At 38.9% G+C, this 13,277-nt stretch overlaps 1 protein-coding gene across 5 annotated transcripts in view; it reads right to left on the bottom strand.

Moving 5' to 3' along the window:
- Window positions 1-207: 207 nt before the first annotated feature.
- Window positions 208-13,277, bottom strand: part of Frmpd4 (FERM and PDZ domain containing 4) — a 779,038-nt gene continuing 765,968 nt past the window's right edge. For 3 of the 5 annotated variants that reach the window (XM_048796402.1, XM_048796403.1, XM_015488027.2), the window contains 4 exons: window positions 11,383-11,521; window positions 5,800-6,864; window positions 4,138-5,427; window positions 208-2,329 (listed from right to left, as the gene is read on the bottom strand). In XM_048796402.1, the coding sequence (XP_048652359.1) occupies window positions 1,005-2,329; window positions 4,138-5,427; window positions 5,800-6,864; window positions 11,383-11,521 (3,819 nt within the window). In that variant the 3' untranslated portion in view covers window positions 208-1,004. Of the gene's footprint in view, window positions 2,335-4,137; window positions 5,428-5,799; window positions 6,865-11,382; window positions 11,522-13,277 lie in introns of all 5 variants that reach the window. The other 2 variants (XM_048796404.1, XM_015488028.2) reach the window with 1 other exon arrangement.

Genomic DNA, 13,277 nt, shown 5'->3' with positions numbered 1-13,277 from the left:
GTTTACATTACTGAGTCTGTGCTTACTTTTCACGACCATTTTTTTTTTTTTGTAATTTTGCAAATACTTTACCAAATGACCTGTGACTCTAAATAAAATTTTGAGCTTCATGGATGAATCAGGGTGAGGGGAAGATAGTCTTTGGTTTATGTATTTTGACATTTAGTCAAAGCAGAACTTGTTATTCACTACAGTATTCAATTTTGGCATTATTGATTCCATTCATTTTGTGCAATTAGATAATCCATAATTCTACCTAGGAACATGCCCATCATTTTCTCCGTTCTTCTATATGGGATTTTTTTTTTTTTTTAAATTCTAGAAGCACTGTGAAGAGCATTTGTGTTGACACAGCAGAATCCACCCCCCCCATCTGCAGCCCAAATAGCATAAACCAAAATTAAATATGTGGGATTGTTGGAAGAAAGCATCCAATAACCAAACACTATGAGCAAAAAATTAATTTATTATATATATTCTATAGTAATTTATAATAGCTTCTCGAATTTTAAATGTCTTTTTGCTATTTCCAATGCTTAAAAATCATAATTTTAAAACATAAGTACTGTTTATATACATTGTGATTTCTTTTCTATTTTTGCTTTTGGTTTTTACTTCTAAATATGAATGATATGGTCCCCAAGTATCTGCTTGGAAGGAGAGGGGATAGGATTCTTGTTTTGTTCTAACATGGTAGAATTTAAAATTTCACATCATATACTTGGAGTTTTGGCTATATGAAAAATAGCCAAATGTCATCACTTTCTCGTATATTTCTTTTACATGTGTATATATATATATGTATAATATAAACAGAATACATTTGATAAGGACGTTTCAACATTTCATCAATGTAACTTTTATCTCCTATTTTATATAAAATAACAAAATATACAGAGAGAAGAAAGGAGACATCTGTTCATCGTACACATAAAGTAAATAAAAGTTCATGTATGGCTTTGCAAAGGTAGATTATGACGTGACTTTCATATTTATTTATTTATTTATTTATTTAAAAGCATCTTGAGAGAACGTGTTAGTGTGCTTACTAGAGCGGCCATGGTGGTTGAATGTCGTGTTGAGAGTCCAATATTAGGATCCCCAGTGGTCTTTCCAGTGGCTGCCTCTGCAGCTTTCAGGAGACATATGTAGTTTATGACCACTTCATCGATCTTTGCTACAATTTCCTGCCGCTGTGTTTCTGAGTTCACGACTTTAACTAATCGCATGCAAGCTTCTGTTAGGCAACAGAGCACTTGAAAGCTGGAAGTCATAGCTAGAAGCATCTCCTCTGGACTTTTCTCGGCCATCGCCATTTTCCTACAGGCACTTCCCAACTGTCTGGACTCGATGGATAACAGTTGCTTGTACTGAGAAAGTGTAAGGTCATATGTTTCAGGGCGTGACTCCTCTCTCTTCCCCTTAGTTGCCCTGACAAGGCAAAGCAGCTCATTGGCATCATTTTGGGCTGCAAGGAACCCATCAGGCATTGTGTATGTGCTCTCCTTTAGTGCACTTATTCTTGCAATCCGGGCATCAAAAGCCAGATTGCTGAAGTCCAAGTCATCTGGGCCATTCAGGTCTTCTGACCAGACTTTCAGCACTGACCCTCTGGTTAGCTCCCCTCCTTTCTTCCAAATCCCAACAGCCAGGGATGGACTGGTTGGTTCTGGCATGGCGTGAGTCATCTGGGGTGGATAGAGGCAAGAGACCCGAAGGGTGGCCTCTCCCTCCTCTTCTTCTTCATCACCATCTTCATCCTGCCCTCGGTTAAGGAAACAGTAGCTGAAAGGTCCTCGGCATCTCCAACTGCTACCCTCCATCTTCCGCAAGGGTAATGTCCTATACTGCTTTGAGTCTTTGTGAACCACTGGGGACCTTTTGTGAAACTTCCCCTCGGGGCTAAAGTGCATTGAGCTTTGGGAAAAACTCTTGGTGAGCTTCTTCCCCAGAGGGAGTTCTGCTCGCCTTTCTGAACCGGCCTCCTGTGCTTCTGTGATACCTGGATACTTCAAGCTGACCGCACCCTTGGTTCTCTCTCGGAAGGTCTCCAATGCTATGGATCCTGAGAGGATACTGCTGCTATGCCTGAGAGCCCTCTGGCTGGGGGGTGTCCTGAGGCTCCCCCCTCTCAGATCTGGTGGCCGCCAGCTCACAGACTCTCCATATGCCTGATTTGCTTGGGAGAAATCATTAGGGTCTTGATTTGGAATTGGCACCTTTGATTCCGAGTGAATGTTTGATGGTAGCAGGATGGGATCAACTTCAGGATGTTGAGACCAAGCTGAAGGCATGCCTCCTCGTCTCTCCTTCCCAGGCTCTGTCAAAGCTACACTAGGGGTAGTAGAAAAACAGAGAGATTCATTAAGCATCTCCTGGGTAGCCATTTTCCCAACATCTCTACATGATGTCTGTCATTTCCCAAGGATGCATTATAAAAGACCTGCCATATGTTAGGGCCATCCTGTTTTCCAAAGACTAACTCCTGATAACTCATAACTGATTTCCATTTCAATGAAGAACAAAAAATACTTGGAATCTATCATTTCTGGAACTACTAGTTCATTGGAAATTGTCTAACAATCACAAACATTTTCCAGGAGAGAATGGTATTTCATGAACCCCCTTGCTTCCAATAAACCTATTGAAGTTTAGAAACATACTTAGAAAATATACATTTTGTTTCTAGATTATTGAAGCATAAAATATTTAAGTTTCATTTCAAGGGAGTTGGATTTTTCTGGAATTGGCATCAGTTACCTTTTTAAAAATAATTCATTAATGCAAATTAATTCATCTAACCTTTCTAAGAGGACAGAATGAGGTATGAGGTTTGCCTGGTATGGGGTCTAAAGACAGTGGGAAAGTTGTTCAGGTTTTCTTAAGAAAAGCTCTCATGTGAAGAAGAGCAAGAGGTAACTTAGTTAAAAACTCTCCATAAACCATGAAGGATTAAAGAGTGTGTTTCAATTAATTTAGAGGGAAAGATATGGTTGGGTAACTGGGCATAGTGGTGCATGCCTGTAATCCCAGCAGCTCTGGAGGCTGAGGTTGGGGGGGGTCTCAAGTTCAAGGCCAGACTCAGCAATTTAGTGAGACCTTGCCTAAAAATTAAAAGGCAGGGGAATGGAGACCTGGCTCTATATTTAATGACCCTTGTACCCAGTACCAAAAAATACCCAGTACCAAAAAAAAAAAAAATGCAGCTGTGTGATGGGAATTAGGTATCATTTACAGGTTAGTTTACACAGGTAAGCATGGCCAATGGTAGATTTTGTAAAAATAGAAAAGTTGTAAGAGTTAAAAAGGTGTTTTTAAGAACAGGAATATAAACTAACCTATATATCTATTGACCAATATGGAAAAGACACTACTGATATAACTTGAAACAAGAAAGTATAGAGGAGCATCTGCTTTTGCTACCTGATGGCCAGCCATGTGTATTGATGAGAGACATATGTGTTCACTATGTGGAAAGCAGAACAGTGAAGGTAGGTACAGAATGTGGCTAGATTCTTGGTTCTACCTGTGTCTAGATTTTATTATTTTGGGGAAAATAAAGCAACTCATCATGCATACCCCCCAAATCTTCCTAACTGTGGTATACCAGATACTTCAGAATATTCCTTTAGGGGAATTGTTCAGAGAAGGAAAGAATCTGTAAATTTCCTGGAAGGCAAATGATCTTTCAGAACCCCTCCAGTCTCTCTAATATTCTTCTCTGTTATCCTTCTTTGTCTCTCAGTAACAAAATGGGAAAACTGGAAATGAGATATCTTGAGAAGGAAATCAAATTGTTGTATGACTCAAATCAATACTATCTTATAACTAAAAGTTATACTGGGCCCTGCTAAAAGTCTGCCTTTAGAATTTAGAAAACAAATAGTGCTCCATCAAATTCTTAAAGGAAGAGCAGAACAAATTATAAAGAGCAAATTCCATTTTCACTCTTGTTCCAGACCTAGAAACTTAACAGTTTATTCACTACCAGGGGGATCAAGGATTGTTATTTAACATTTCTATGGCCATTTTTGGCTACCTTTGACCTTTCAGATGTTGTATTTTTAGGTTTGTTATAAATATGGTTTACATGGTCCTGGTGTGTATTGCAAAGCACTAAATCCATCATTGCTGTACCTGTGGTTTCCTTAATTTTGGGGAGCCGATGGCATCCATCTCTCAAAGTGCCAAACAAGGGATCGGCATTAATGGCTGTGTGCAGAGCAGGCACTGTCATCCGCGGACACATCCCTTCTGCCTGTGGGTGCAGTTCCTTAAAGTTGGCTCCATGGTTGGGAAGGCCAGTGGCTCTCTCCTCTGAAGGAATATAACTTACGCCTTTCCCAGAAGCATCTGGAATCAAGTGCTTTCCCATGGAGGGGCAGAGGGGCGACTCCACAGGAGTGGCACAGGCACTGCCGCTGCTGCCTGGACCACAGCCTGTGTCCACTGAAGAGCCTTGAGAGCTCTGTAGAGAAAAATGGCCCTCACTCTGCAGGGATGACATCCGCTTGGCCAAGTGGTAATCACAAAGGCGGGCCACACCCTCTTCCGCCTCTGGAAGCTTGGAGGAATGGTCACAGGTGGGTGAGTCAGCATCCTCTGGGTTATCTAAGTCTTTGGCTGAAGACACACAGGCCACATCTGTTAAGAAGCGGTCCCCTTGGCCAAGTCCTGAAACATCATTCACTTCTCCATCAAGAGCCCCTTCCTCTTTCCCTTCGGCCTCCCTTGCCCCAAGACCAGAAGGTCTGGGAAAGGCTTGCCCAGCTGCTGCTTCCAGTCCACCTTTCTCTGTGACCCCACCTTCAGGGGCCACATACCATCTTTGGCTGTCCTTGCGAAAGGCAGTTCTCTCTAGATTAAAAGTGCTGAGGTGTTGACTGTCCCTCGAAGACACAGTACCAAATTTCCCTTTGGCGTCCTCTTCCATCTCTGTCGTTTTGGTTCCCTGCTGTTTTTTTCCTGGCATGTTTCCACTTGTGGGGACTTTCCCCTCCCCCTCAGCCAGCTTGCTTTTCCTTTTGCTGGTGCATGAATATGCCACCGACCCCATGTGCAGTTTACTAAAATAGTCAGTGACCGACTTGGTCTCCATGGTTTCAGGCTCCATCTCCATGTGGTCCGAGTGAAGTATCTGCTTGGAAGGCACAACTTTGGACGGAAGGTCGGTCACTGGGCGAGCAGCCAGGCTGTGGGAGGACTTTGGAGGCAAGGCCCCTGCAGGAGCTTTGGAGGTGGGAAACTCTGTCTGCTCTTCTGCGAGGGGGTGGTAGCCTTCATGAGTGGCCAAGAACATGCGGGAGAGGCTCTCTGACTGCTTTTGTGCTGCGGCCAGTTCAGAACTCTCAGTCATTTCAGAAGAATTAGTTTCATTGCCCGAGTCTGACGAAGACTCAGGACTATAAGCCCGCAAGATGGCTACACCTGCATGCCGTAAAAAACAAGAAGCAATTAATGGATGTATCAGAGGCACTTGGAGACATGTAAGAAAATGGGACTCATTATTCTTTAAAAAAACAAAAACAAAAACAAGTTTTTCCCTTTTCAGTAAGGACTCTGAATTTATTGCACAGTTGTTCCAGAAATGGGGGTGGGGGACGTGCCATATGGTTTAAAAATAACAAAGAAAGCACATACACACACACAAAAAAACCCATGATGGTAGTTCAGCATATTTATGAAATGGGACAATGCGTGAAATGGAGAATACCACGTAACAGGACTCCAAAGACAAATGGCTCGAAAGGATGGAATGACACAGTTATCAGTGAATAAATGTAACAATCGTGAAAGAACCTGAATTGTCACTGGTCTGCTGTTCTTCTGAAACAGATAGAGCTTCTAGAGCTTCCAGCGTGGAAACGACAGCATTATCCAATCCCTTCTCGCACTTTCCCTCAGCACTAGTGGGCACAGCATCGATGAGGGACACGGGGATCTCATCGTTTTGCAGGCTGCTGCCTTGCTCCTTGTCTTCACGGAAGGACGTTGCCTGGCTCTGGGTGTCCTCCTCATCAGAACTGTCTCTAAAGCCAGGTGGGGGTGCAGCAATGGCCATGTTCAAGGAACGTAACAGGAAGTCATCCTCATTGTCATCGCCTTCCGGAGGAGGCAGGGACGTGAGGTCAATGATGTCATCACTTGACCCAGACATATTGAGGATGGCTGGCTGGTTCATCTCGCCCACCACAAGGTCCTCCTCACAGCTTACCTCATCCTCGTCCTCTGCATCATCAGTGTTTTCTGCATAACAGATGTCGTGCAAGAGGGGCTCCTCTATTCCCTCAGGGGCCTCGAAATTTTTCACATCACCTATGTTTGCATAAACAGAATTTGCCACAAACTGGATGCTCTCTGTGTCTGGAGCGAGATCCAGGTTCTTCATGTCATTGGCACTGCTGATGTAGAGATTCTTCTGCTTCTCCAGCATTTCTGGACTCTCATCTAACAGTCTCTCATAGCCAAGAGTTGGGGGACTCATACCATCATCCAAGGCAAGATCTCCAAAAATAAAGGACACTTTAGCTCCTCTCGGAGATTCCTGTGCTTTCTTTAAAGTTTCTGGTCCTGAGAGGGTCATCAGGGACCGCTGGGCTAGACTTCTGTAGTCTGCCTCACAGGGAGCATCACCAGGCTGTGTCAACTGCTGGTTAAGTTCATCTGGATTATAGGTGTTGTCTATATACAAGTGCCGGTGGTCCTTTGAACACATGGTGCTGTCTGTAATCTCAACTGTCTTCTGTTTTGAATCTATATATGTTATCTGAGCTTCTTGTTCCCCTTCGCCAATGAAGGTGGTCATTTGAGGCATACAGTTCCAATCTGGGCCAAGGAGGTTAGGCTTTCCTTTATTTTCAGCTCCTAAAGAGAAAGAATCATGCAAAGACACATTACTGTAATATATATATATATATATATATATATATATATATATATATATATACACACACACACATACATATACATATACATATATATTTTGGTGGGAGGGCTTTATCTGTGTTTCTTAATTTAATGGCTTATAGCATCACTGTATAAATATAATTATTTTACTTTCCAAATAACAGTACTGCCCAATGTAAGATCCAGGTGCAAGGATTCCTTGGTTAGGAGAATCACCACTAACAAAAGTGATATATACATATATATACATATATATACACACACACATATCAGTTATATATCTATATCTTTATATATAATTGCTATATTATTATTAGAAGACCTTATTTACATATATGAATATAAATATACAACGTGCCTTTTACACAGCTGATAGGTGATATTTCAATAGTCTATTATTCTAGAAAACAAATTGTTCTTTTCTCTGTAAAGTGAGATCTAACAGTCTTCACTTTGTGGTGGAAGATATTGGACTTTTTTCTCATTGAGTTAATAGAAGGTCAAGGATCTTCATACTTCCTAGAAAGTTAAAATAAATATTGTACCTCTACCTTCAGCCTATTTATATCCTACTGAATGTAATATATTCATGTACAAATGTCAGCATGAATCGCTATATGTATGTGTGTATATAAAGAGTATATAATGTTTAAGGTGGAGCACATTCACAAGTAATGTATGTCTCTCTGCCATCTCTAAGTGTAGTTAATATTTAGAGTGACTTTAATTTTTGTTCTTGTCAGGGACCCATGAAGATTTGTTTGATGTTCATCATGAATTAAAATTGTAATACCCTAATTAAATATTATTGTTTTGTTTGCTCTTCAAGGGTCTTTAAATATGGAATTTTTAAGTGAAGATTAGCTCTGATATTTAACAAGATGGGGAATTTGGGTTATTATGTGATTATTGCTTTGTAGATTCTAGAAGTAACCTTTTGACCAAAATTTAGGACCCTTCCATTTTTCCATCTGTTCCCTCAAATTGCCACTTGGCCCAGTTTGGGTGATACTGTCATCATATGTATAAGACATACAGAAAATAAAATTGGTTTTACTAAAGGAATTTTTGCTCCCCCCAAATTATACAATAGACTTCATGCTGAACACTGTTCAGAGTCATTTTACTAAATATATATATTCATAAATAGCAAGTAAAAGATATAATTTTGAAGACATTTAATTATATACTAGCCACAATTACATCTTACCTTATAATCAATATACTGCATGGGAGTTCAACATAATTTATCAACTATGAAAATTTAGGTTATGATGGGTTCTGTGGGTGTGTACATGTGTGTATATGTGTTTGTGGGGGTGGGATGTTGAGGAATACTTGTAACAGCTAAGTTTAGACCAGGTGTTGGCAATGTTTTCCATAAATGGAGGGCTAGAGAGTAAATATTTTAGTTTTTGGAAGCCAACTGTTTCAGTACAGCAACAAATAAACTCTGATGTTTTAACATGAAAATAGCTATAGGTGATACATAAACAAATGGGAGGGATTATGAGCTGAGTGGGTGGCACCCCCCAAATGTGTCCACACTATGATCTTATTTGGAAAAAGAGTTTTGCAGATTATTTCAAGGATTTTGAGGCAAGATCATCCTGAATTATCTGTTTGGGCACTAAATCCAATGGTGAGTGCCCTTGTGGTAGTAGGAGATTTGGACCACACCAAGAAGAGGTGAAGATCATGTGAAGATCATGTGAAGACAGAGGCCAAGGCTGGAAATGTGCAATCACATGGAATGCTGACAGCCATCAGAAGTGGGAAAGGCAAGGAAGGATCCTCCTCTAATTCCTTTGGAGCGAGTACTGCTGACACTTTGATTTTGGCCTTCTGGCCTCCAAAACTGGGAGGGATTTATGTTGTTTTGGCCACCAGATTTGTGATAATTTGTTACAGAGACTTTAGAAAAGTGATACAATGTGTGTAGTTAAATTCTAATAAAATTTTATTTGTAATAACAACTCATGGTTTAGACCAACAAAAACACTGAACAGACCAGAAAGCTAAAAGCAAGTTAATGATATTTATTCAGAGCCCCCTGAAGCCCAGAGATACAAAGGTATGGTGTCAGGGATTTTGAAAATGCTTAAAGGTATATTTTAAAGATGGAGGAAGATAAATGGAGGCTTACAGTTCCTTATTAGAGATCTTAACTAAGGTCTATCTCAGTTTGTAATGAGAAGAAAATACATGCTCAATTTTAGCTTCCTTCCAGAAGGGTATACTTATTTGGCTTCCTGGAATGACTGTGGAGACATGGAAGGATCTGGGGTGAGAACTTATATCTGTTCTGTGGCTTAGCCTCCAGTGGACCAGGGATGAACTGATCTTACCAGACTTTACTCCTGACATTTCTCAAATCTCAGGAAATCTGTGGCAGTTTCTAAAGAGAAGATGTGCTTGTAGCCACTATAGGTACTAAGTCCCAGACTGCTGCTCACCTGAGGTCTACCTGTTTTGTTTTGGGATGTGCTATCTCTCCTTTATCCACCCTACCCTTTCTCAGAGTGGAGAAAGGTATTTGGAGCATTTTCCTCACCCTAGAAGAAATCACTGAGAGGCTGAGGCTCCATTTTTCCTCCATACTAAAAATACATTTTTAAAAAATATTTTCTTAGTTGTCAATGGACTTTATTTATATGTGGTGCTGAGAATTGAACCCACTGCCTCACACATGATAGGCAAGTGCTCTACCACTGAGCCACAACCCCAGCCCAGTTATAATATTTTTGCAACTAAGTTTGCCTCTCAGTTTCACAACACATTTACATTGTAGATGGCTATAAATTGGATAGAAGTGAGACCCTTATTGCTGTAACCATTTTTAGAATGGAGATTTGGTCTTTTCCCCATACCCATACAATTTAGCAGTCCATGGTGAAAAGGTTTTAGTGTCAAGATAAACATTGATTAGAAAATAAAAAAAACCAAAGCTGGGTTTTCAATGTGAAAGGATTATTTTAAGTTGCTGAACTGTTCTTCAGAATTTCAAGATCATTGCTGAATTGCTCTAAATCTCTTTGCTCAATGAAATTGTGAGGTTATAAAAATATGTGTGCAAACACTATGTACACTTACTGCCTCCTTTTTGTTCTTTACCTTTCTCTAATTATTTTTAGTCATGTGTGTCTTTCTAGGATTTCTTTGCTCCATCTTCCATCTTCCTCTCCCTTCTATATTTCTATAACTTTCATCCTCAATTTTTACACCATTTTTTCACTATCATCTAATAGAATTAGTAATAGAACTAGTGAGCATCATATTAGGTGTTGTACATATATTTTTTTCTAACACTTACCTTGCAAACTAAGTTTTCAATATCAGTTATACAAATGAGAAAACCCAAACCTAGAGTAATTTGAAAATACACACACTCCGAGGTGGGGTTGGATTAAACCTTAGATTTATCTGACTGGAAGTCATAATTGCCTTCTAACTCACTGTCATCTCTCTTTTTCTCTGCCTTCCCATTTTCTATGACTACAAATGCTTTAAGTTACCAAGCCATTATAATAAATTACATGTGAGTCTATGCGCATGTCTATGAATCTGCATGTTACAATATATTTGTGGAATAAAGACATGTTTTCTTCTCAGTTTAAAAAGAAGAGAGAGTTTTCCTTCCCCCCTTCTCTCAGAAATGGTGACAGAAATTTGTTTTTAAGAATTTCTTCTCTTTTAGAAGAAATACTATTTATAGAACTCCTGCGTATAATTTTTTCATGTGTTGGTGGCTTGGCCTTGAATGGTGGTATCCATTAGCCACATTTACTGAAAATCCACTGTAGATAGAGGAGAATGCTCAAATACTTAAAAAAATTCCTAAAATAAATGAAAAATGCCCTCAAAGAAAGAATCAATTTATTATTTTTGGCCCTCCTTGTCCTCATTTTGTGTCCTGTCAAGAGGTTATATTGAAGTATTTGACATCTTTATCATCTTGATGCTCCTATTATGGATCTAAAATGGCTGCCAGAGCAGAATAAGTTCCTTCTACAATCCCTGAGTCCAAGTTCTGGGTAGGACCTACCTCCTCCTGCTGGAAAAGCTTCCTGAGTCTGGGAAAATTTTGACTACAGGAAGGAGGATCCCAGGCAGGTGGGTCTAAGACATCTTAAGGAATGAGTAGCCCTAGAATAGGGGACTCACAATCATTAGTTGGGTATTCTGTTATTAGTTCTCTGTGTCCTGGCCACTGTAAGAGTGAGGCAATACAAATGCAGCCGTAACAACACACCTGAAATTTACAAGTGCCATAATAAATGTGATAGGGAATCAGCATTTTTAAAAATTAGACAATGTTAGCAATATTTGAATGCTTTTGTATTGTCTGGACATAACTTTTTCTATGTGATCAATTTTAACTCTTTAAGTGACATCTTCTTATTATTGTCAGGTGAGGTCTGGAAACCACAGTGGTGGTGAAGGAGTCACTGCTTCATTAGTTTAGAAAGAATATACCTGTGTCCTGGGTCCCTGCATTTTTCTTGTTGGCCATGTTAAATATCGACCTCCTGGAATCTACCAGCAGCCTGTAGTATCCAGCTGTCAAGCAGGCCAGGTTCATGGCATCTGAGGATTCCATCAGGAGTGTGATGGGCTGCACAAAAAAGATGTTTTGGTCAAAGCCATCCTCCTCAATAACCTCCCTCAAGTGGCAACAGCTGCATTTACACTCATGAAATAGAGAAGAAGTTATTGAGCAAAAACTGCATTGGAGAAATGTGAATGGGAAGAAAAAGTCGGGGATAACACAAAGTGCCTTAGTGAAAAACATTTAGGATATATCACTTAAAAAATCTGGACATTTATGATCTCTTCATGGTCAGATTAGAATAAAAACAACAGCAACAACAAAAAAATTGATTTTCTTCTCAAATAGTTAACATTTTAACTATTTATGTTAGTTATAAGTTACATCCATGACAAGAAGTGAATTCACAATGTGAAAATCAGCAGAAGTTTTAAGTTTGGGGTTCATGGTGAAAATTAGTGTTAAAGAGAAGATTAAAAATCAAGTGGAAATTTCTGACGAGACTGAATGAAATACAGAAGACAATAAGAAAGTATTTTGAAAATTTATACTCTAGTAAAATAGAAAACCTTAAAGACACTGACAAATTTCTAGAGGTATATGATCAACCCAAACTGAGTCAAGAGGACATACACAATTTAAACAGATCAATTTCAAGCAAGGAAATAGAAGACACCATCAAAAGCAAAAAAAAAAAAAAAAAAAAAAAAAAAAAAAAAGCCCAGGACTAGATGGATTTACAGCTGAGCTCTATAAATCTACAAAGAATTAATACCAATACTTCTCAAATTATTCTATGAAATAGAAAAGGAAGGAATCCTTCCAAACTCATTCTACGAAGCTAGTATTATCCTAATACCAAAACCAGGAAGAGACACATCAAAGAAAGAAAATTTCAGACCAATATCCCTGATGAACATTGATGCAAAAATTCAATAAAATTCCAGCTTAATTGCATACAAAAACATATTAAAAAAATAGTGCACCATGATCAAGTGGGGTTCATTTCAGGGATGCAAGGTTGGCTCAACATATGGAAATCAATAAATATAATTTATCACATCAATAGATTTAAAGATAAGAACCATATGATTATATCAATTGAAACAGTGAATGCATTTGACAAAATATAGTACTATTTCCTGTTAAAAACATTAGAAAAACTAGGGATAGTAGGAACATACTCCAACATTGTAAAAGCTATCTATGCTAAACCCAAGCCCAACATCATTTTAAATGGTGAAAAATTGGAAGCATTCCCTCTAAAACCTGAAATAACACAGGGATACCCTCTTTCACCACTTCTATTAAATACAGTCCTTGAAACTGTGGCCAGACAATTAGACAGATGAAAGAAATTGAAGGGATATGAATAGGAAAAGAAGAACTCAAACTCTCATTATTTGCTGATGACATACCTAGAGGATTGAAAACACTCTACCAGAAAACTTCTAGAATTAATGAATTAGCAAAGTAGCAGGATATAAAATCAATACTTATAAATCAAATGCATTTGTATATATCAATGATGAATCCTCTGAAATTAGGACAACTACCCCATTCACAATAGCCTCAAAAAAAAAAAATACTTGGGAATCAACTTAACAAAAGAGGTGAAAGACCTATATAATGAAACTACAGAACAGTAAAGAAAGAAATTGAAGAAAACCTTAGAAGATGGAAAGATCTCCCATGCTCTAGAATAGGCAAAATTAATATTGTCAAAATGGCCGTACTACCCAAAGTGCTCTACAGATTCAATGAAATTTCAATTAAAATCCCATTGTCATTCCTTATAGAGATAGAAAAAGCAATTATGAGG

Source organism: Marmota marmota, unplaced genomic scaffold (genome assembly GCF_001458135.2).
Source record: "Marmota marmota marmota unplaced genomic scaffold, marMar, whole genome shotgun sequence".
NCBI classification, from domain to species: domain Eukaryota; kingdom Metazoa; phylum Chordata; class Mammalia; order Rodentia; family Sciuridae; genus Marmota; species Marmota marmota.
This window is presented reverse-complemented; position numbering and strand designations above follow the sequence as displayed.